Source organism: Acanthisitta chloris, unplaced genomic scaffold, assembly GCF_000695815.1.
Source record: "Acanthisitta chloris isolate BGI_N310 unplaced genomic scaffold, ASM69581v1 scaffold23900, whole genome shotgun sequence".
Lineage (NCBI taxonomy): Eukaryota > Metazoa > Chordata > Aves > Passeriformes > Acanthisittidae > Acanthisitta > Acanthisitta chloris.
In genome coordinates, this window is record NW_008650255.1 from 43,048 (window position 1) to 66,933 (window position 23,886).

Sequence of the window (23,886 nt, forward strand, 5' to 3'; positions counted from 1 at the left end):
CTTCAGTACCTCTGACACTTTCAACAATGTGAAGTTGCTAAGCATAGTGTTTCCAATAATCAGTTTTTTTCTTAATAAACTACATGGATAAGGATTAATGTGTGGTTATTAGGAAATGGTTGACACTAGTGTCACTCACCTTAATGACAGCAAGATTGCATCTGTTTAGTGGGACTCCTTTTAGATTAATAAATGGCTGTGGAATGTGTGTTTCAGTATCTTTTAGTATTTCATTATGTTTTCACTTTAATGTTGAAAATCACATTATGTTTTGTATCACAAAATACTGACTGATGGGATTTTAAGGATCCAAGGATGTCAAAGGAAGAATTGTTTATGTGAAGTAGGTAGAGTCAGTTAGTTTGTATGTGTATTTTCAAGACCCTTGAAAGCAATACAGGAAGTTTTTTTATAGCTACTGATTACAGCTATTGATTTTTTCTCCCATTTTTTCCTGCAGGGCCAAGGCTTTCCGTGGAAAAAAGGTCCATGGAGAATATGACATAAAGGTTGAACAGGTAACTGACTTAATCTGAATGTTATTTTTTTATATGTGTGTTTATACAAATGCATATATATAATACACCCTTTCCTGGAGGGACTTAGAAGCTGTGTAGACCTGGCACTTGGGGACATGGGTTAGTGGTGGCCTTGGTAGCACTGGGGGAACAGTTGGACCCAATGAACTGGGAAGGCTTTTCCAACCTGAAAGAGTCTATGCTTCCCTATGCATATATGTATAGGTAGACACACAGTACTTGTTACTTCACAGCACCCTCACAATCAAGCAGATATGCTTATTTTGGCTGGGGTAGAGTTAATTTTCTTCCTTGTAGCTAGCATGGGGCTGTGCATTGGATTTGTGCTGGAAACAGTGTTGACAGTGCAGGGATGTTTTGGTCACTGCTGAGCAGCACTTACACAGAGCTCAGGCCTTTGCTGTCCCCACACCACCCCAGCAGTGAGGGGCTGGGGGTGCCCAGGGACTTGGGGGCAAACAGCTAGGACAGCTAACCCCAGCTGACCCAAGGGGCTTTCCAGACCATATGGCCTCATGCTCAACATATAGAGCTGGGGGAAGAAGGACTGGGGAGAAGCTGGGAGCGATGGCACTTTCCTTCCCAAGTCACTGTTAGGCATGATGGAGCCCTGCTGTCCTGGGGATGGCTGAACACCTGCCTGCCCTTGGGAAATCAATTCCTTGTTTTACTCTGCTTGCACACATAGCTTTTGCTTGGATTTGTGAACAGTGTTGACAGTGCAGGGATGTTTTGGTCACTGCTGAGCAGCACTTACACAGAGCTCAGGCCTTTGCTGTCCCCACACCACCCCAGCAGTGAGGGGCTGGGGGTGCCCAGGGACTTGGGGGCAAACAGCTAGGACAGCTAACCCCAGCTGACCCAAGGGGCTTTCCAGACCATATGGCCTCATGCTCAACATATAGAGCTGGGGGAAGAAGGACTGGGGAGAAGCTGGGAGCGATGGCACTTTCCTTCCCAAGTCACTGTTAGGCATGATGGAGCCCTGCTGTCCTGGGGATGGCTGAACACCTGCCTGCCCTTGGGAAATCAATTCCTTGTTTTACTCTGCTTGCACACATAGCTTTTGCTTTGTCTGTTAAACTGTCTTTGTCTCAACCCACAAGTTTTCTCACTTTCACCCTTCTGAGTCTGTCCCCATTCCCTTGGGGTGGGGAGAGACCGAGTGGCTGTGTGGGGCTGAGCTGTCAGCTGGGTTTATACCACAACAGCCCTTTTTTGGCACTCAATGTGAGCTCTTTCTTGATGATTTTGGCCATAATTTGCACAACACGAAAAACATCTTGTATTCAATAGTTGTTGCTTAGAGACTGTGAAGTTCCCAGACACTCCATGAGTTACGTGTGGCATTTCTGTATAACTGATTCCTTGCTTAAGAATAAGCATGTGCTCTGGTTCCAGTGTTACCATGTGGGTTAAAAAAATCCCTGTGAATAAATATGGAGATATAATTCAGGTTGCATTAGAATTATGGCTATTTTATTTAAGATAGACACCTGAAACTAGGGAAGTAAGTAAGTTACCCACTGCTTTTTAACCTTGAATTCTACAAGTAGATGTTACTGTCAGCAGCTTTGGTTCTTAACCTGAATTGTTTTGTAATGGAATTTCAGAGTGAGGGGAAATTAGCACTAGGTGTGTGAATCCAGCTTATCTAAATTCCCTATAATGGCACAGCATCCATTCATTACACCACTGAATATCTACTGATGCTCTTGGCTTGGAAACATGGAAAGCTTTGCCAAGGATCTTGAAAAGTATTGAGGGAGAGGCAGGAGAAAGAAAACAAGCTATTTAGTCTCAAAGTGCCATTCACACCTAGATCAGACCATGCAGTTGATATCACACACACTGTCTCTTTAACATGAGCAAATCCTAGGTGTCAGCCTGGAATTTCCTTCCTGCGGTTTGTTGTAGGACCAGAACTGCCTTTAATCAGTGAGAGATGGAATTCCTGCTCCACACTCATCACTTTGTAACACGTCAGCACTGTGACAATCGAATACAAATAGTTATTGACAACTACGTCAGTGTTCTGTTGCCCACACCAGAGCATTAGAATTTATTTTTACACTGCCTATGGCAACCTATGATAACATACAATATTTTCTAGAGTGCACTAAGCTTTTAAAATAATTTATTAATCAGAGAGATCAGTTGTCTCAGATTCAATAGGTTGTAAATGACTCTTTGACATTGTCAAACACAAATATTTCATTCTCTCACCATCTGTGCTGTTTTTACAATACACCAAGAAGTGTCCCCTGTGCTTAGCACATTGTAGCACTGATCCCAGAAGGTGTATAAGCACATGGGATTTAATGAAGAGAGCTCAGCACTGCAAATCAAGCACATCTTTCAGCTGGAACAGTGGTTAGAGCAGTCAGCACTCCCTTAACTGAGCACCAAATTGTGAAAGCCTTACACAGATTTTATTGAGGAAGACTTCCAGTGATACCATTTTTCAAGAGGAGACTAATGAGAATTGTGACACTCTATTCTGGGTTGGTGTCCGGGACAGCAAAGACCTTTTATTTATCCCCCAGAAGACAGTTGGCTGCATTTCAATTATTCTGCTGGGTAATGTTATTGTAAAGTGCCTTGAGAGTCTAAGCTGATGAAAGACTGTGGATAAATGAAAAACATCCTGTCCTTTCCTTTCAAGTAGCTGTAGATTCAGAGTATGGAAGTGGTTCCTTTTAAATTGCACAATTCCACTGTGAGAAGATACTTTGAAAAAGTTCTTTTATTGTGAATTTTTGTAAGACAATTGTTCATTAGCACCAGATCTTCTAAAAAGCAGAGTAAATGCACATAAGGGAAATGGAAAGGGATAAGCTATGAAGAGAAACTAAATTCTATGAGACAATATTATTTTATCGCAGTTATTTTAATGCTGCTTTTGTACTGTTTTCTTGAAAACTTTATGCAAATGTTGAGTCTGTATTAATCTCTTTGATAACTCCATAAAAAGCAATAATATAATCCCTACATTTCCATGCAGACATCAACGGGTAAATCCAATTGCTACTGCCCCACAGTCCATTTTCATAACAGTTTTTTACTTTTTGCTATCTTTGGATTAGAATTTGTTCAAAGATGATGTGTTGTACTTGGCAGATTAATGTTGGATTAATGTTCTCTTGGTGCTCATTGTATTTCCAATGTATATTGTCAGCAGTTTGGATCCTAAAGGTAAAATAAACCAGACTGACTAATGTGAGCCTTCTTTTCATAGGCAGAGTTTTCAGAAATCAACTTGATAGCTCATGCTGATGGCAATTATGCAGTAGATGTCCAAATATTTCGAAATGGCACTAAAGTTGTCAGGTAAGAAAAACCAAATGGACTAACAGCAAAAAGCAACAAATGCCATGTGTGTATGCAAAAGGTGCTCAGTGGTTTGCCTGTGCATGTGCAATAGGGAAGCAAAGTATCTGATCACTGCAGTACATCCTGTTAGTGACAGGAATTTGATCCTAGGAAAGATAGGTTTGATTAAGAAGGGAATGAACTCCAGTACAAAGAATATGTAATTGGTAGTTCTGGTTATTGATTTGGATTTTATCTTTGCACAGTCTTGGTGATTGTGTACATGTCAGACTTTCCCAGATGAGCAGTGTTTATTCCAATGTTGAATATTTTCTATTGAAACAGGCCAAGTTGTAGCACTTCTCTCAGGGCAGTTACTGGAATATCATTGCCTCTTTTGAGAGATTTCATTTTAAATGCCTGAGATTTCCCAATAGGCTGTTTTGTCCAAAAAGGATGATGCCAACTGAAGGCAGGGTAAATTTGACATTCTTTTTCCAGTGAGGACATCAACAGCCTTGTAAATGTAAGGGCAGACAGCAGGGCTATATCTGGGCAAAGTAAAAGCTTAGGTAAGAATTAGCAAAATTCTATCAGGCAGTCCTATATTTTATCTAAACTGTGAGAATTGCTCCTATTTTGGCTGGTGCAGTTCAATGTGAGAGAAGTGTAGCAGCTGTTTGGCTAACAATTGCATTCAGAAAGGTAGATCAAGCCAGCAGCAGGGACCTGGTAGTTTATTGCTCATGTTTATCTTTGGATAAGAGTGAGAGGTCTGGGGGCTGGACAGAATACAGCATGGCTTGTATCTTCCTGGGTTTGTACAACATCTGTCCAAATAGAGACTTCAAAATTTCTACTCATTCATGTAAAACAAAAAACAAAAAATCAGAAAAAAATACTGAAAATAAGTTTACTTTAGGCTTTAAAACTCACAACTGTTTAATATCTTGTTTGTTCTAAAAATATTGCAGCTTAGTACAGCAACAATACTCTTGTGCCAAATCCACAAGATTATTTTCTTAGAAGAGTAAGAGATTTGATTTTTTTAGGGTTGGTGGAATTTTTTTCCCAGTGATAGAAGTTTTGGAGCCAAGAAATCTTGATCACTGTTTCTTGGCAGCTTTTCTGTAGAGAGTTCTCCAAAAACAGCAAAAATGTTGAGGCCAAGTTAGCATCAAAACATGTCAATAGTTTCTGTGAGTTGGGAACCTCCAGAAAACAGCACCTATAGAGGTGTATATTTGCAGCTTATGAAAAACTTGGTAAAACTGCTGCTTATGTCAAAAAACAGAGAACCTTTCAGGCATCATCAGAAAATGCTGATAATGAGCTGACAAAGGGTTTTGTAATAATATCCATTTTATGGGTAATTTACATATCCACGTAGACTTACCTGAAGTTGATAAATGTCCCTCCAATCTATGTGAGATAGCAGCATGTGTGCATGTGCTGTCTGGTGTGGGAGAGAGATGCAGATGTCATGGGAGACCAGTTTCCTATTTCTGTGATAGCTGGAGAGAGTTTATTGATTTGAGGTACAAAGTGACCTGTGTTGTAGTTTTATGGACAAAATATTAGTTAGCAAAATCACAGAAATTTAGTGACATTTTTCTGACTTAGTTTGGGAGGAGAAAGGTGTGTAACAAGAACCTCCTTGTTTGATTTCTGTTAATGAAAATCAAACAATGAAAAATTCTGTCTTATGTTACATAGTGTTGAGATTTTGGATCTTAGAGATGCTTGAGCCAGGATTAAAAGTTTTCTCAGGACTTTCTGTATACACAGTCACTCTGTCCAGCATTAATTACAGAACTAGAACCATTATGTGAATGTATTATATTCCTTTGAGGAGCTTTTGCAAAGCAGAATGTATTTCTTTATTTTTAAGAAGTGCATTCCCTCAATTCCCCAATTGTTTCATTAAATTGGTCTTTTAAGGGAGGCATCATTAGTCCTCCAAATGTTATACTCATGCTGGGCTAGTCAATTGGATTTCTGCGTTTCAAACTCTTGGCACACCACTGTGAAATCTAGATCTCAAATTCTCAGAGCTATGCTGAAATATTTTCTCTGAAACCTGTTTAAAGGCAAGTGTTTCTTTACAGGTTTTGGTCATTTGGTGCCATTTTAGTGACTCTTGACAGCAAATCTATAATGTTGTTTTTGTCAAATCATGGAAGATTGGTTGTTGGTTTTTTTTTACAATGTCAGTGGTATAACACTGGCACAGGTTGCCCAGAGAGGTTGTGGCACCCCATCCCTGGGCATGTTCCAGGCCAGGCTGGATGGGGCTTGGAGCAACTTGGGCTAGTGGAAGGTGTCCCTGCCCAGGGCAGGGAGTGGAGCCAGTTGATATTTATGGTCCCTTCCAGCCCAAACTGTTCTATGATTCTGTGGGTTGAAAGCCAAGTTCAGAGCCCAGCTAATCTACTCTGACTAATGCATTCATGCTGGAATCTCAAAACTGCTAAAGAAATTTTAACATAGATTTTAATTGGTTTGGGTTTGTTCTGTTTTGCTAGAGTGAACCTTCTGAACCATTTGGTAATCTTCAGAGTTTCTCACTCCAGTATACAGCTGGTATTTATTCAAGACCTGTAAATAATTACTCTAATTTACTTTACCCTGCAGTTATACCTCTTTCAGGAGGTTGATAGCTTCAAGCTACTCAGGGTGTTTTTCCACCTACAAAATTGGAATACAGAAGAGAATCTTTCAACAGTCAAGTTTAGGAGAAAATTGCCCCTGTACTGGTGGCTCTGTCCTGTTGTACTATGTTTTCTACTTTCCATAACCTTCTTCAGTAACTAAATGTGAGGCTCTGAGCAAGGTAAAGATGGTGTCAGTCTGTTGGCAGAGGTGCAGGGTGATAGGACAGGAAACCATGGAGATTGCAGGAGAGGAAATGCTGATTAGTTACAAGAGAGAAAAAGGGGGGAAATGTAAGTTTAGAAATTAATTTTCACAAGTGTCTTGATCAAAAGTAGAGCTGTGACTATCTCCATTATGGCATGATGCCTTTTGCTGGCAATGGGGTTGCTTCATCTCTTACTGTCTTTAAAACAGCCTGACAATAGTTGTGAAAAAACTTGTTCCCAAAAAGCGTAAGTCTCTGGCAGAGCCATTTGCCTGCTTTGGTTTTGATTGTTGTTTCTCAGAAACTGGTGTAGACAAACTTAGAACATACTCAGAGTTTATATATGTGATTTCTCTTTCTGTGGGAAAGCACCCGAAATCCAAAGATAAATGTTCATTTCTCCCTCCTTTTAATGGAGTTGCTATATTGAGGGGATGCTGATGTTCTCTGAACAGCAGTGAAGAAGTGATGCCGTGCAGGTTTTCATAAAGCCATCATAACTCTTTCCATCTGTTAGCATTTTCCTTTGGTTTGAGTGTTCTTCCAGCCCTTCTCTGTCCATCAGCCAGACACTTTGCTGTTGAAGGAAAAGCAATTTGATCATTGACTATGAACAATGTATCTTTTTCCTGCTAGGTCATTCAGGCCTGACTTTGTCCTTGTTCGACAACATTCCTTCAGTATGGCAGAGCACGAGGACTTCCGTAACCTGATCATTGGAATGCAGTATGCTGGAGTCCCCAGTGTCAACTCCCTCGAGTCCATCTACAACTTCTGTGACAAACCCTGGGTGGTAAGTGATGGACCCAAAGGTTCTGCTGCTGCAAACCCAGTTAGTGACTTGTTTTGTTTGTTGGCTTAGTTCTCCTTCATGAATATTGACTATCAAACCGCAAAGTTACTTCGCTGGGCAGTGAACAATAGTGAAAGGAGTAAAAAGTAAGCTAAGATTTTGTCAAAGAGCCAGTGTGGAGACAGAGAGAAAAAATATTTGTAGTGCAAATAGTAAAAGAAGTGAGGAAGCTAATGGAAAGCCTATCCACTGCTAACATCCTTCCTCAAGTGAGGAAAGTGTGTTTATCCACAATTTAACTGGGAAAAGCAAGCTGAGAATATTTTTCATATTTGTGGTTTTGAACATAATTTAAACAGACTTTAGCCAGTGTTTTCCTCATGCCTGTGAAATCTTTGGGGCTATGCTTTAGCAAGGAAATCTGAAGCTACTCATTCGCTCATTTGAAAGCCCTTTTCATAATCTTGTGCCTATGGAGTAGGAGTTAGTCCTTTCAGTTACCCCTGGAGTAGTGAGAGACCCTGCAGAGGCACAAATCTTTGCCAGTTTTCATGTAGAAGCCAATACAGTTTTTCATGCTGTGCTTTTTAGTGATGGAGGTAGAATTTGGTGATCTTTTTGGTTCACAAAGCACTGAACATTATTAGCAACAAGTTAACATGTGGTGCTGTAAAAGATGCTGATCCATGGTGCAGTCACTGTTCCTTTAATAGGTACATTCCACTGTCCAAGGGCTAGCACAACTTTAAAGAATTCCACTTTTTACAAACAGCCAAAACTTCATCATATTTTTCCTCTGAGTGAGAAAAGAACGGTTGTCAATATTTTTCACACCAAAGGGAAGTTTTGCTGTAATGCTTTTTATTGCCTTGAAGATGTTTATATTTTCACCCTTACTGTGAAAATCCCTCCAAACAATTGTCAGCAGATTATAACATAAACCTCTTGCAGCTAATTTTATTACACTTTTATGTTGCAGTAAAGTACTGGAGGGAATAAATAATGGATAGAACATTTATAACTTCTCAGAATACATATTGTACATTGCTGGATCCATTACTTTAGCACATCACATCTTCTAGCTGTGTGGCATTTCTCAATGCTTCAATTCACTGTGTGCAATAAAGCTGGGTGGGGAAGCAAAGCCAGCATCATTTATATGCAATATTGATGCAGTAAAAAGTAAATTAATAATTTCTCCTTACAGATTGCCATATCTGTATCCTTGGCTTTTGCAAAAATTCTCATTTTTGGCTGAAATTTCTATAGTTTGTCTCAGCATAGATACGAAGGAAATGAAAATATTTTTAAGCAGATCTTATTTTACTTGAATATAGGGATGATGGAAATCTTTTTCCCTTTGAGACCTCCTACCTTGCCACTTCTACATCTGACAGCCAAAATATATTTTCTTTGAAATACTCAAGTTTTGCACAGCTTCAGCAAGAATCCATTTCACATCTCTGAGGTATTTCCTCTCAGAAGTAACTATTCTAGAGCAATTTTAGCATCAGACAGGTCACACACTCCAAACTACCTTCCTTCATGTTTTAATTATCTTCTGTAGTGCCCTGAAGTTGCTCTCCTTAAGGTGGATGATAGATCAGGGCCTGAGTATGTGCCCCCACTACAAGTCCATGGACAGTGAGGTTGAGTAGCAACATTTATGTGTTGTGACTGTGGCCATGGTTGGCTCCACCAGTGACCTCAATCCTGTGTTTTAACTACCTGTGACTACAAGCTAAGCCTGCAAATGTGAGATTGGTTCCCATTCTGAAAATGTAGCACTGTGCTTTCCTTGGGTCCCAGTTAGGAGCACAAAAATAGATTCTCTACAGGGGCCTTGTTTGGCTGTTTGACCTGGAATATCCTGCCTTCTGTTCTTTGTGGTGCTGGAAGATATAGAGACAACAGTGTTGTTACAACAACAGTTATCATGAAATGAGCATCATGAAATCTTCATCAGCTTTAGGAAAACTAAACCCCATAAGAAATCATACAAGCCTGTTTCAACCCATGCCCAGAATAAATATTCTGAAGATAAAAATGCATTGAACATTTGATTCAGCCAAATTAATGAATGTTCAAATACTGCAGCAGAATCCAGAGACATGAATCCCAGCATGTGCTTGGGCATTGATCATCCCTTCTCTTCACAGCATGGAAGAGATACCTCTCTGCACAATTCCTTTGTTAGCACCAATGACCTGACAGTTGTCTGAAGGGTATTTCTATAAACATTTCAAGTTCAAAATCCCTATGAAGAAATGGAAAGCAGAACACTAGGTAAAGGCATAAGTAACGATCTTTATTAATTCATGAGAAACAGATGGACTTTCCTGCAGGTAAAACTTGAGTGGCAGAAGTGAATTGCAACTTCGGTAACAGCAGGGAGAAAAAGAGGGTATGCAATGGAATGGGCCTTTAAAGAATGGGAAATTAGTGAATTAGTCATGGGCAGTCAATCTTACTTACATCAGTGTAAAATTAGGAGTAGTATAGGACTGCTATGAGGGGATGTCATGCAAGTTAGACGAGTTATAAAACACCTCTCAAATCAAATGAGAGTTAGAATTCAGCATATAAGACCTTTGGTTTTTAAATTACTGTTCTTCAGAGTGTCAGGTGTTCGGTGTTTTCAGAGCACACAGCTCCAGGTGCACAACATCTCTTTTCAACCCTGGAGGACAGATTCATACCCTGTGTCACAAAATGAGGCACCTGCCCTTAATTTTCCAGCAAAACTGTTCTTGTACTCTGCCTGCAGACACACCTGGGTTTCTGTGCACTTGTCAATAGACTGTCAACAAATTTGTATTTGATCCGAGGTATATTGTTGGAAGATGGGGGTGTGGTGGGAAGACTGCAGGGAACATACTGAAAACAAGTCTTAAAACTTGGGTTCTCTAGTGTCAGGACATGCATAATTCCTTCAAATGCACATTGGAAGTTCAGAGAACCATAGAACCCTTTGAAAAGTTCAGGTGTGACCAGCCATGGCAAAGAACATGTTGAAATGAATGTGTGTGGTGAGATGTTTGTGTACTGAAACATGCCCATGATTGTTACAGTGCTCTGGTTATTTCACTTCCATGATAACACTGCCTACCTCATGTAAAATTCATCATCCTGGCTTGGGATGCATTTTGCTTAAATGCTAGTAAGAGTGTCAGGAAGTCATTTAGCTGGGGGGGAAGCACAAGATTTATAAATAAAGACTACGTAGTTCATTGCTGAGCACCTGCAGAGTTGTGGAGGAACTGTTTTAGGGTTCATGCCCTCGTCTGACTGCATTAGAATGTTGCAAAGGATTACTCTTGTGCATGACATGTGCCAGTCAAATGGGGCTAAAATTTTACCTAGTTTAATTTAGAGTTACATTGAGTTACATTGAGTTACATTTGGGTTTACATAGAGTTACATCCAGTTACATTGAGTTAGTTTAGAGTTACATTGAGTACAAGTGAAGCAAAAGCATATAGTGTCCTTGTTGAATTCCCAATCCACCTTACAGTTGTGCTCACACCTGATGGTGTCAGAACTTGCTGTAAAGGTTGATGACCCTTATGAAATGGAAAAGAGAGAAAAATAGCATAATTAATTACTGTTGTGGTTTAACCCCAGCAGCAGCCAAGAACCACGCAGCCGCTCACACACTCCCCCTCCAGCGGGATGGGGGAGAGAATCAGAAGGATAAAAGCTAGAAAAGCTCATGGGTTGAGATAAAGACAGTTTAACAGAGAAAGCAAAAGCTGCACACACAAGCAAAGCAAAACAAGGAATTAATTCACTGCTTCCCACAGACAGGAGGTGTTTAGCCATCTCCAGGAGAGCAGGGCCCCATCACGCTTAACGGTTCCTTGGGAAGACAGACGCCATCACTCCAGATGTCCCCCCTTCTTCCTTCTTCCTCCCACCTTATATACTGAGCATGATGTCATATGGTATGGAATATCCCTTTGGTCAGTTTGGGTCACCTGTCCCAGCTGTGTCTCCTCCCAATCTCCCATGCATCCCCACCTTCCTTGCCAGTGTGGCAGTACGGAAAGCAGCAAAGGCCTTGACTCTGTGTGAGCTCTGCTCAGCAACAACAAAAACATCTCTGCATTATCAACTCTGTGTTCTGCACAAAACCCAAACATAGCCTCATACCAGCCTCTGTGAAGAAAGTTAACTCTACTTCAGCTCAAACTAGCACAATTACCCAAAGTTATGGTTCAATATTATTTAAAGTAGCAATGTAGACATTTTATTATCTCTATTTTCCCTAAAGAAATACATGAGACTTTCCTTAACTGAGGGTTATGAGCTTGTATGTAAACTTTCTCATAGTACGTGATGTCACCATCCCTGGAGGGATTTAAGACATGTAGATGTGGAACTTAAGGACATGGGTTAGTGATGGACTAGGTTGAAATACTGACTTGATAGAATCCCAGAGGGATGTAGGGAGCTCACTGCGTTGTGTTGCACGATGGCTGAGCGGGAACAGCTTGTGAAGAGGCATCTGTCACAGTGTGGAAGGGAAAGCTGGGTGCAGAGCTGCCCTGGCCTCAAGTGAAGTACACTGCTGGCATAGTGACACACTGCTACACCAGTCCAATGATGTGAGAAAGAGAGGAAACAAATAGGAAGTGTTTTCTGGGCAAAAGTTGGCAGAATGGAAGGCAGAGATTTCTGTATGTTAAAATGGCTGAAAGGTCCTGGTGTTTCTTACATAGAGCTCCAGATAGGAACCTGTCTTGTACTGAAACAGCTTCAGATGTCAAACTCTGTCTGCTCCATCTCAGGAATTTGTTTTATCGGGGTTTTATATATAAGAGAAGTGCCATAGAAGACTTTGCTGTGCCAAAATTGATTTCCTAGCTCATCTGCAGCCATGCAAAGGGAAGGCTGGTTATGGCTTTTCCTCTTGTCAAACTTGCTAGTACTGTAGCAAGTTCATGTTTGTTTCTTCTCCTACAGTTTGGGAGCAGACAGCCAAAAGCATTTTTGCAAGTTTGTTGACATTTTTCTTCTTTGCTCCTTTTGCCAAACTTATGCAATTCTGTGCCGTCACAGGCTGTATTCTGCTCACATCTCTTCTGCAGATGAGTTTCTACTTATCTGTCTTCATCTTTCTACTCTTACAGGAACATTTCAGTTCTCTATCCTTACCTTGCTTTCATTGGAAGGCCTGATTTAACTGCTCTTTTGTGCTATTTGATGGTATTACAGTGCTCTCTTCAACCTTGTTTTCTCCTTCATGTGTTGCTGCTCGAAGTTGCACTCTGGTGTTTTTTCCCCTTCAAACTATACTTCAATAATCTTGAGCAACAGTCTGGGGCACTGGCAGGACACTTGTAGGCACTCTGCAGGGAGGAGCAGAGAAAAGAGATGAGCTCTGTTCATTCCAGCTTCCTGTTGACACAATTCATTTCAGCTATGCTAATAGGAGACACAACCACACAGAGGAGTTTTAATATTGTGTCAAAGTATCTTCTGGAGAGTGAATTACAAACAAAATGAATGTGTGCAAGGAGAAGAGTATTTTGGAAACCTATTTAGAAAAGTACTTTCAAAACCTATTTTGTAACATATCTAGTTATGTTTTTGAAAACCTATTTAGGAGACTTTTTGATGCTACTCCTTGTTTGGTTTAAAGAGAGAAATTAAAAATATTTATTGCACTCTAAGAAAATTCTGTGCTAATTACCAAAAATTATTTGTATAATAATGCTGAACAGTGGGATAGAATTTGGCTGGTTATTGCTCTTCTCTGTATGCCAGAGGGGATCTTCTGACAGGTCAAGGCTAAAGAATGTGTACCTGCAATTTGGCTTCAGCTGGGATAGGGAAGACACTTAGGGATGTTCAAGTTTAATGTCTGTTATCATGATAAATATTAGAAACATTAAGATGTATTTTAGTCAGTGGCTGTAGTTTTATGTACTTTATTAAATGAAATCTGGAGCCAGCAGTGAATTTTGATTATGTTCCAACCATACAGGCAAGATTGATTTACTTGATAGATAAAGGCAGGGGCACCAGGCAGCCAGAGGTGTGGAGTGGCCTTTTCCTGCCCTTCCACTTTAAGAAGCCACTGAAGCAAGAGCAGTTCCTTTCTCTAGCTCCAGCCCTGTGAGCCAGGAGCTGTCTGTCTCTCTCCCCCAGAGCAGAGCTGCTGTCTGAGGCACTGGACACCATGACACGGGTGGCAGAGCTTGAACAGCCTCATGTGATAATGTGTGGCAGTCTCCAGAACAAATTCCATTTGCCCATTAGCAGATATTTACATCAGTGGCCGAGGTCTTTCCAAAGCCACTTTTGTGGTCTTTATTCACGTGAAGGGAGTTGAATTTACAGATTTAAAGGGAAGGCAGAGGCCTGGGTATCTACAGGGCAGCCAGAGGCTCACAGGTGTGCTATTCCTCCAGCACTGCTCTGAGCAGAACTTTCTTAAGCATGAAACCCTGCAGTTTAATTCTCTGTTAGCCAGTGAAGATTTTGGCCTCCTTGCCCAGTCTGCCAGTTAGAGCAAAACATGTTGATGGATTTGTAGTGCGAGAGCTGAAAGTAAATTCACAAAACTGTGTCAGAAGGAAGGTGAAAAAGTTTGAAGATTTTGGTTCAAAAGGCAATTTGCTACCAGGTTTGAACATTGAGCTGGAGCAAAGTTCATAAATAATTATTAATTGAAATACATAGCTAGAAATCTAAATAAATCAAACCTAGCAGTGTGTTGGCTCACTCTTTATAGAGCTATTTTAGTTTGGTGCAGGCTTGAAAGAGAAAGGGAATATTCCAGTCTTGCTTACTGATTTTGCTTTACTAAAATAAGCAAGCTCACTTGAAATTGCTTGGAAAAAAGCAGAGATCCTTAAATAATGAATAAACCTCACTGTGGTGATTATTTGTTTTCTGTTCCATTCAGCCAGTAATTCTCTCAGCTCTATATTCATCAATCCTTGCACTCTGAAGTACTTATATATAACTGAGTAAGTATGTATTTTGCTTTGACCAGCATTTGCTGCCATGAGGCTAATTTAATGCAAAAGTAGACTCAGGTATTTTAACTGCATTCCTGAATTTTGTGGTAGGTTGTTGCCACTTTGCCCTGTTCTTCTCTGCACTAAAGAGCAGCAGTAGGAGCTCTTGACATCCATTACAGACTTTCATTGCCTTGAACATTTCTAGTGGCAGAAAATTCAAACAGACTTTTAACCATTTCTTACCTTCTACTGAAAGAAACTGTATTCAAATAAAGGCTGTATAAGTAATCTGAAAACAGGAACAGCTGCAGTTCATATCCTTGTGTTATCTGCTGGTCCTGCTACAGTACTGAAACTCAGAAACTCTCTTTTGTGCTTACTGAAGGGAAATATCTGTAACTGAAGGCCAGATTATGAAAATCAGGTTTGATTTCTTGTGCAATCTTAATACGTAATTGAAAAGGAAACCTGTGTGTTATATACCCCATTAAAGTACCTTAGGAGATAATTTTTCTAGACAAAATCTAGGTTGGGGATATCTGCTTCTTTTATATATGACCATGGCAACTCAGTGCTGAGGAGAACTGGGGGGGTTAGACTCTCCTTCCTGACAAATCCAGGAAAATCCCTCCCATGGTGCTAGCTCCACCAGGGCAATCCCCACTCCATCCCCTCCCCTCTGCCTCTACACAAGCATTGTTCTCTCACATTGCCTCCAGAACTCCCTCCAGCACTACTGCTGCCCTCAAATTTCCTTGCTGACTTTCCTTTATGTTTAGCTTCTATTCTTAGCTCCAGTTCCCATCTGAAATGGATACAAAGCATACTTGGCCTGGTTTCTTTTATGACGTGGTAACTAACACACCTCTGTGAAGTATCTTTAGCTGCTGGTTCAGTTCAAAGTGCTGTGAAGCCTTGCACTGTTTGGTGCTGGCCACCTTGGAGAAATCCTCTGTACTAGGCTTAACAGAGAGCAGATTGGCTGGTGGTGTTTTGGGAATGCCATTCCACCACTGATTTCTTCCTCTGCTCTGAAGTTTCATTGAATTCAATATTTTTATAAAAACTTACTATTTGAACTGGAAAGTCTCAAGATCTTAGCACCTCTAACAAAACCCCAATAAAATCTTCTTCTGTTGTAGTGACCCCCAAACCCTTTTGAGAAGTGCTTAAGCACATGCCCAAGTCCCATCAAGATAAACAGATGTACAGATGTTTCCTTGGTCAGAATACTGAACTCCATGCTCCCATTGTAGTGGAATAAAGTGCACTTTCTCCTTCCTGCTGTGCACTCAGGAAGGAATGTTCAGAGCCTCTCACTTCCACAAACTTCTTTTTCCCACTCTAACTTTTTGCTCTAAAGTACAGAGTTCCAGAAGGCCTCTAGGATCTAGGCCTCATGGTATTATTTTCTCCTAATTCTTTTCTAACAAACATGTCTTGATCTGTTTTCTATGTTTTATGCTCATAGGCTATTTTCCTTCATTTTAATCCACATGTCTTCCTTAAGCCTCACTTTGCTCACTGTTTACTCATCTTGTCACTTCCATCAGCCAGAGTGTTTCTTGTTGCCAGATGCCTTCCTGACCAGCCCTGCAAGCCAAGAGATTTTTTATGTCTGACTGTGACCCTTTTCTTGTTGTTTGAGGGGTTTTTAATCCTGTTTTCTGACTGGTTTAGAAAAAAAGGGTTTTTTTTCTCTCATGGATGCACTCTGGTAATTTGCAAGTGAGCAGTTCTTCCAAGGGCATGAAGGTTATATTTAAGGCTTTTTTTTTTTTTTTCATCCTGTAGAAGCTCTTAATGATGTGTATCTCATCAGATGTAATTCTAATGTGAAAATATTCCAGCAGTTAATTACAGTAGTAATTAGTAGTGGGAGCAATGTGCCTCTCCGAGGCAGTACACGCTGCAGTACTTGTGCTGCAGGGGAGGTGCAGGAGCCAAATAAATGCCCTTGGAAATTCTGGGTAACCTGGAACAGACAGCCCAAATCATTCTGGGAAGGGTCAGCATGATTGACACAGGCTGAGCAGCTCCATCTCGGTATGTGCAGACAAGCAACCCAGAGGGTAAGGAGGGAGCCGAAGGTAAAGAAGCTGAGGAAATATCAGCTGCAGTCACAGGTGGAAGGAAGAGCTGTTGCAAGTCCCAGACCAGGGCTTGGATGAAAAGTGCAGTGAGAGAGAACAGCTCAGCCTGGGGAGGCAGATCATCACCTTCTCTTGTGTGATGCTGAGCTGCAGAAGAGTTAGGGAACAGCTCATGTCTGTTATAAAACTACCACGTGAATTATGGTGCTGGGTCCATGTTAGTAATCTTTCCATTCGTGTCCAACTGTGTTGTCTTTGGCTTTAGATCATGATGGAAAACCACTGGAGGAACACTGAGTTCTTCTGTCAGTTCCCATCTTTTCTGTATTCTATTCATGCACCCAAACTGATTTGTAGGCACTGTTTCATTTTTCAGTTGCGTGTCAAACTCTGAATTGACTTTGAAAGTCTGAATACATTCATTAAGTTGTCTGTCAGCTCCTGCTGACAGAGAGAAGTACGTAAGCTGCAGTCAGTGGTCTGTTCCCCCTCATTCTCCTATTAGGTATCAAATAGCAAATCAAATGTGGATGAACTCAGCCTTCTGGAAAAGTATTTGATGTTTACTAAAGCGTAAGAGAAGAAATGTAGGCCAATTGCAGCCAAGAAGCAGATGGGGAGCATATAAAGGGTAACACAGATACTTCCCAGGTAATCGCCATTTAAAACCTCAACCATCCAAACAGACAGACACAAAGGCAATACAGAAACTGTGTTTAAAATACAGGCAGAATGGAAAAATTTGGCCAAATAAACTGACTCCTCCAGAGTACGTGTCAAACGTATCCTCCCAGCCTCTTCCACACAAATCCCTAATTCCTTCTCCCTCTGAAGGGTCTCAAATGTTTGTGTCTCAATCTGTTGGCCTCCAGGGACCCCTGATATGTTTGTTCTAATGGTGCTTATTCTGTGCTTTTGAACATATCTTACTCTTACAAGGCAATCACGCTTTTCTGGAATGACCAGCCAGATTTCTGAGCCTCAGCCTGAAAATGGACATTTCAGCCTAAAAATGGACTTCAGGACATTTTTCACAGTGCCACCTGAAGGGGATGACTGTCGATGTGGCATTTTCTCTCTTAGATTCCTATATAACAGAATTGCAACAGAACCAACGTACAATGTAAACCAGCTGATCTTTCGGCTTCATTACCTACAGATCCTCAAAGGGATCTGTGCAGGTCACTGGAGGGAAAAGGAAGATTCCCTTTGTGTACTGAAAGGGAAAATCCCATTGCTGAGGACCATGTCCATGCTCACATGGTGAATATTGAGATCACATTAGAAACTTAAACCTTTTACTTTGGTGGCTTCATCCGCAAACACTGATACACATAAACTTGCTTCTTACCCAATGCATTAATCTTTGGAAATCCAGAAGTAAACTGGTATTGCATGGAATTCATCACTCTTTCAATGTGTCCACACCTTAGAGCAGCCAAAGATAAGTTAAATCTTAGCTAAAAGTATTATTTTTTTATGACAGAGGGATTCAAGAAGTGTTCACCCATCCAAGTTTTCATGTTTCTCTAGTCCCAGAACTGCCAACTCCTCAGGGTGGGTGAAACAGCCTGTCCAGAGAATCTTGCATTCAATTTAGTTGTTACCATGAGGTATTAGATGGCTGGTTGGAGTTCACTCATTGCCAGCAGAAGCAAGCCTTTACTTGTAAAGAGGACAGGTAATGAGCACCACCAACAAAGGGAAATCTCTGCCAGAAAAGGTTCAGTTAACACACAGCCCAGTGGTTCTGCCCTAGCAGGGAGCAACTGTGCAGGCAAATGGGAAGCAGTTTGCTGCATGAAAATCGTATTCAAATACCAGGAAATTCCCCATTGGAATGGGCAATGATACAAATCCTTCAGCCTGGCAAGAGAGATTAGCAGCTTGCTGGAATTAAAGGTAACATGAAATAATTAGTTTTAAATATCATATTTAATTATCTTTGAGGGAAACGTTTGTGTGGTTTGTTCAGGAACAAATCTGAGCCTTTCAGGGATGACATGTGTGTAATTAAGCACATTTTAACTCATCTAAAGTGATAAGCAAAGTAATTATTCAAATCTTTATGAAGTTAACAAAGTGATTTTTGGTAACTGCTGCTTGGTTACAGGACAATCTGTGCAGTGAAATTTACAGTGTCCCAGTGTTGGGGTCATGAAACCCCAGAAAGATTTTATATTGAATCAAAGGGAATAAGTGTCTCTTTGACAAACTATTTCTTCTTATCTGTGACATACCTTGTTGATGAAACCCCAGAAAGCTTTTATATTGAATCAAAGGAAATAAGTGTCTCTTTGACAAACTCTTTCTTCTTATCTGTGACATACCTTGTTGGAAGGGAGGAAATGTACAGCTGGAGCTCTCCTGTTTTTTGGAGGAGCAATCTATAGGCCTGGATAGGAAAGCATTTCATCCTGACTAGAAAAGGGAAGAGTTGCTGTTACAATGAATGTGACAAAATCTAACTATTTGCCTTTTGAAATAATAATCTGAAAACTAAATACATCTACCTGAGGATATCCCTCTTTGAGCTGAAATTAAAATGCAAAATTTGAAAATGAGAAGTAGATTCAGCTAAACTAAGAACTTTTTTCCACTTTCTAGTTTTTTTCTTAGGATACTGAAAAGACTTCTGCTGAAATGCTAAGCTCTATGAGTTTATTTTTTTTAGGTACTTATTAAATCTCCCAAGATTTTTGGAATCCATGTAAAATACTTCATTTAAACGTAGAATGACTCTACTAGTATTTTCTATTTTATGAACATCCCATGTCTGAAAACATTTAGCATTGAATAAGATAATCATTCAGTGGTTTATCATCTAAAAAGATGATGCTCTTGCCTGGTATTTGTTTGCTCCAGCTGCTCAGCAGAAAATAGAAAAACCTATAGTCCAGAACACACTTAAACATTGATAACAGTTCATTAAAACTTAAATTAAATTCCTCTTTATCAACTCTCCAGTAGGAATCGGGGAAAATAAATATTTATAGCAGTTTAGAGAGGTACAATTAGAATGCCAAAATTTTATGTGAATTGGGGTTGAATTTATCAAGTTGCTCTTTGGAGGAGAAAAATCTGACAAGAGATTCCCCAAATTGTAGACATGGAGGTGAAGCAGCATCCCAGCAGGGGCAGAGGACAAATCATTCCCACTGGCTGTGGGCAATCTGAGATATTTCTCTCCTCTGCCTCAGGAAATTGAAACCTACTTTTCCTACTTGGCATTTCATAGCTTAATTACTGGCTTAGAGAATACTTCAGAATTATATGTAGGTGTTTTCTGTGGTTAATACTATTTTATTTTAAGTAAACAAGAATTTTCCATTATTAGCTGAATTACAGCTTTCTTACCTCTGGCATGAATGCTGCAACCCCTAAAAATAGCCTCAGTTTCTCACTGCCTTTTACTTGCTTTCAGTGAAAATGGAAAAGAAAATAAGGAAAGAATCACAGGAAATGCCATCATATGAATTTTTGAAGGTTTTTACTTAAAGATGGGTAAATAGATATATTTTAACCTAACAATTGCTTGGCAAAAATCATGCATTTAATAGTAAGTATTTGCTATTTAATACTATTTAGCTAGTAAGTTCTCAGAAATGCTATTCACAAACCACCTTATTTTGGTAGCTGTGATAATATTGCCTTTCCTGGAGGTCTGATTTGCATAGCACACTACCCAGCTAGAGTTACATAGGCTTCTGGTGCAAACTACTCATCATTAAGGTATTTTCCACTGGACTTCCAGATTTAAAGATGTATTTTACCAAACCTAAGTAAACACCACTAAATTAAACAAATTCTCTCTGCCAGCTGGAAATGCATGTAAAGCTTTTATCATTATTTCCCCTTTAAGCAGATTTTGCTCTCCCTGCCCCCAAGTCTCATTCTCAGAGTAGGTATTTTATCTGCATTATGGACAGAGTTCTATTGTTCTTTGCTTTTTGTGCTGTCTGCAACCAGCAAATCCCACTATTCAAACTGTTGTGCTGAGTTGTTTATGTCTCATGTTGGCATAATGACAATTGAACACATCACAGGCATGTCCAAGCCAGAGCTTTGGAGTCCTGGAACAACAGTGGCTTCTGGCTGCCAAAGCCCTCCTGCTCCCTGGAAACCTCAGTGCTCAGCCCTGCTCTCAGGAGTGATTTAGTTTTTGAACTGTTGCATGAGAAGAGCTGGTCTGCTCACTGAAGAGAAAGAACAGCCCCAAAATACATTTCTATTTAATAAAGAATTCTTTGTCTTTTCCTGTGTAAATGTTGGTTTGCTTTGTGTGTTGTGTTACTGCAGCCCAGTGTGCAGGTAGGCTGGAGGTGTGGGACAAAGGACCCAGAAAGAAAACATTCATAGAAATGCTGTAATATGGAGCTGTTTAAATCATCCACATCTTTGTTGATGGTGGAAGGATGGTTGTGTGGCTGTGGCACACATCTATAGCCTAGGAAATTAAACTTCTCCTGTTTTTTCTTCACCTGACCTCTTAATATGACATAGTTATTGCTTTTCTCTCTTTGCCAGCTCTGCAAAATTGTGTTTCAGTGTCAAGGAGGTGCCAGACTCTAAATTAACATGAAATAGGTCTGATCTTTAGATTAAAGATGGTAGAAACGGCAAAGTTACAGTGATTTTATTATCACAAAATCAGCTTACAATATAAAGACAGTGAGGTATCTGAAATCCAGTATTCCAATGTATTTCGTTTTCTGTACCTGTGTGGGCTTAACTCTTAGAGGTGTTCTGTGTTGTCTATACATGAAGTCACATCTTGGATGGACTAAGAAGGCCTGTGTGGGAGAGAGGAGGAGAGAGGCCATGTGTAATGTGCATGTGGATTGGCAGAGTTTATGAAATACCAAAGACAAGAAGCAAAATGACAGTATGAGATCATTTGGGTAGAATGTGGTTTCTCTCCTAAGCTTTCTGTTTTGTTTTGCTCTGTTTTACAGTTTGCCCAGCTGGTGTCTGTCTACAAAACTTTGGGTCCAGAGAAGTTCCCTTTAATTGAGCAAACGTTCTATCCAAATCACAAGGAAATGGTACGTGCAAACAGCAATACTAGATTTGCTTACTGTCTGTGTAAACCAGGAACTGTAACACACAACTCCTTTTTGCCATTTGCTGTCTATTTGAAAAGCCATTTTGGAAGCTTTCAGGGGGGTGAGACTGGGTGACCACTTGAAAGCATTGGTGATGGTGAGCTGGAGGACTCTCAGATGGGAAGGTAGTCATTTTTCAGCTAACCAGCTTCAGATCTTAAAGAGATTAAAGCTCAGAAAGACATGGAACAACTATTAAAGAACAAGAGTTACTTTTATGGTTTATTTTCACTCTAGTCCTTTATGACATGTTCAAAGTGTTCATTAACTTTGGAGATGATGCACAAGGCTGTGTGCTGGTCAGGGTGGTTGTGACTTGTGATCTTCATGGACCTGAGCTCGCATTGATTCCCAGTCCCTTGCAGACATAGCTGCGCTCACAAAAATAACACATACAACCCATGACCTGTGTTATGCTGCAGATATTTTTTCTTACTTTTCTTATGGTTTCTAATCTGAAATTCTTTCCCAAGTATATTTCTCTAGAGGAAACACTTTCAGCACTGAGAGAGTCTGGAGGGAGGCTGTTTGCTGATTGAATAGCCTAGCAGAGAAGCATCAATTATTTTAGAATCTAATCCATTCAGCATGTCCCACAGCTGGGATTCAAGTACCACTGCAAGGTCATGATAAATAAGTGAGTTAACTGTTTGTGCAAGGTCCCCAAGCTGCCATTTCTGTGTGTCTGTCCTGAGACTCTGGCTAGCACTTTGTTACCATAGGTGACACCTAAAGTAAACCTTGGGAACAGCAGGTGACTAAGATTCCTTCTGAACTCTTCCTTCTCCAATGTCTGTCTCATTTCTTGGCAAAAGACACAGTACAGTGCAGTTCTGCTGGGTTCTTTGCAGGTGGCAGAATGGCTCTTCATTCTGCTTTCCCAGTTCTCTCTGGCTCCTTTGGCCTATGAACTCACAGGTGGTTCCACTTCTCTTGTCACATGTGACACTTCTGAGAAGAGCTTTCACCACAGTGAGGTGCTTAGTGCATTTGCTACACAGAGGTTTTGTAGAGCCAAAGGTACTGATCTGGTGCAGCAGGTCTAAATGTTGCCCTAGTCAGGCCTTTCCAGAATGAAAGGAGGTTTTGTTGATGGATCTGTCAGGAAAATATACAACTTTATGAAATTTATTTTTTCTAATTTAATTTATTTTTTTAACATCTCCTCCGGTTACAGGAGGTGTTTTTTGCCTTAGGGATTCCTTCATAACAGGTGGAGAAGCAGAACCACATCTCATTTTGCAAGATGCTTTTTAAAATAGTGATAAGTTTTATATCTATTTTCCTAATTATATCCAAGATGAAAGCTGGTTTATAATTTTCTGTGTGCAATTTTTTTCTGCATTATTTTATCAGCTGTGATTCAGGCTCCTCAGGGAAGTGGCTGTGGCACCAAGCCTGTCAGAGCTCAAGGAGCATCTGGGTTGTGCTCTTAGGCATATGGGTTAGTTTTAGGCAGACCTGTGAGGAGCAGGGAGTGGGACTCACTGACTTTTGTTGGTTCCTTCCAACTGGAGATAGTCTATGATTTTATTGAAAAATCAGGTCTTTTGAATGCATTGCTGAATTGTTGTGCATGGAAACAAAGAACATATCCTTTCATTTGGGGACAAGAATGAATGTGTTAGCTCTATAAGTTTAGCAGGCATATTTTGCTGAGTCTAACAACTATGTGAGTGTTTTTCCCTCCCTTTGTTCCTCTAAAATTGCTCATTAAAGTCTGAACTGATAAGTTATCTGTTTTCTGTTTGAACTTTTGAATGTTGTTCTCCACAGCTGAGTAATTTTTTTTACATATATCTGCATAATGAATGATGATCTATAGAAAATGAACGTTTGTGTATTGATTGCCATATGTGGGTTAGAGGTGCTGCAGTAACTGTGATGGAGCTCATTTGTTTGGATTTTTTTCCTTCTGAAGAAAGTATCTGGAACTTTGTGGCTTGGAAAACAATAAGGCAACATGGTACAAGCTAACATTTTGTTCACATTTCTAGAATGAGTTGTAAGATGATCTGGATATCAGTCTTCTGATGCTGACCTGAATGATATCATGCTATTTATTTTCTTGTTGGTTTGTTATAAACCCTTTATTAACAGCTGGCCTCATTTGCTTAGACAGAACTTGGCATTTACAGTTTTCAATATTTTTGTAGTTCCTCTTACGTTTGGTCCTTCCCATCTTACTCTCCAAAGGGTAACCTAGGGCTCTC

At 40.2% G+C, this 23,886-nt stretch overlaps 1 protein-coding gene across 1 annotated transcript; it reads left to right on the forward strand.

Moving 5' to 3' along the window:
• Positions 1 to 460: 460 nt before the first annotated feature.
• On the forward strand, positions 461 to 22,883 carry LOC103811297 (synapsin-2-like; the record flags this gene model as incomplete). Its single annotated transcript, XM_009084265.1, has 5 exons — positions 461 to 518; positions 3,778 to 3,869; positions 7,348 to 7,504; positions 21,524 to 21,613; positions 22,851 to 22,883. Coding segments are annotated over 5 exons (430 nt in total), but the record flags the coding sequence as incomplete, so codon positions are not given.
• Between the last annotated feature and the right edge of the window lie 1,003 nt (positions 22,884 to 23,886).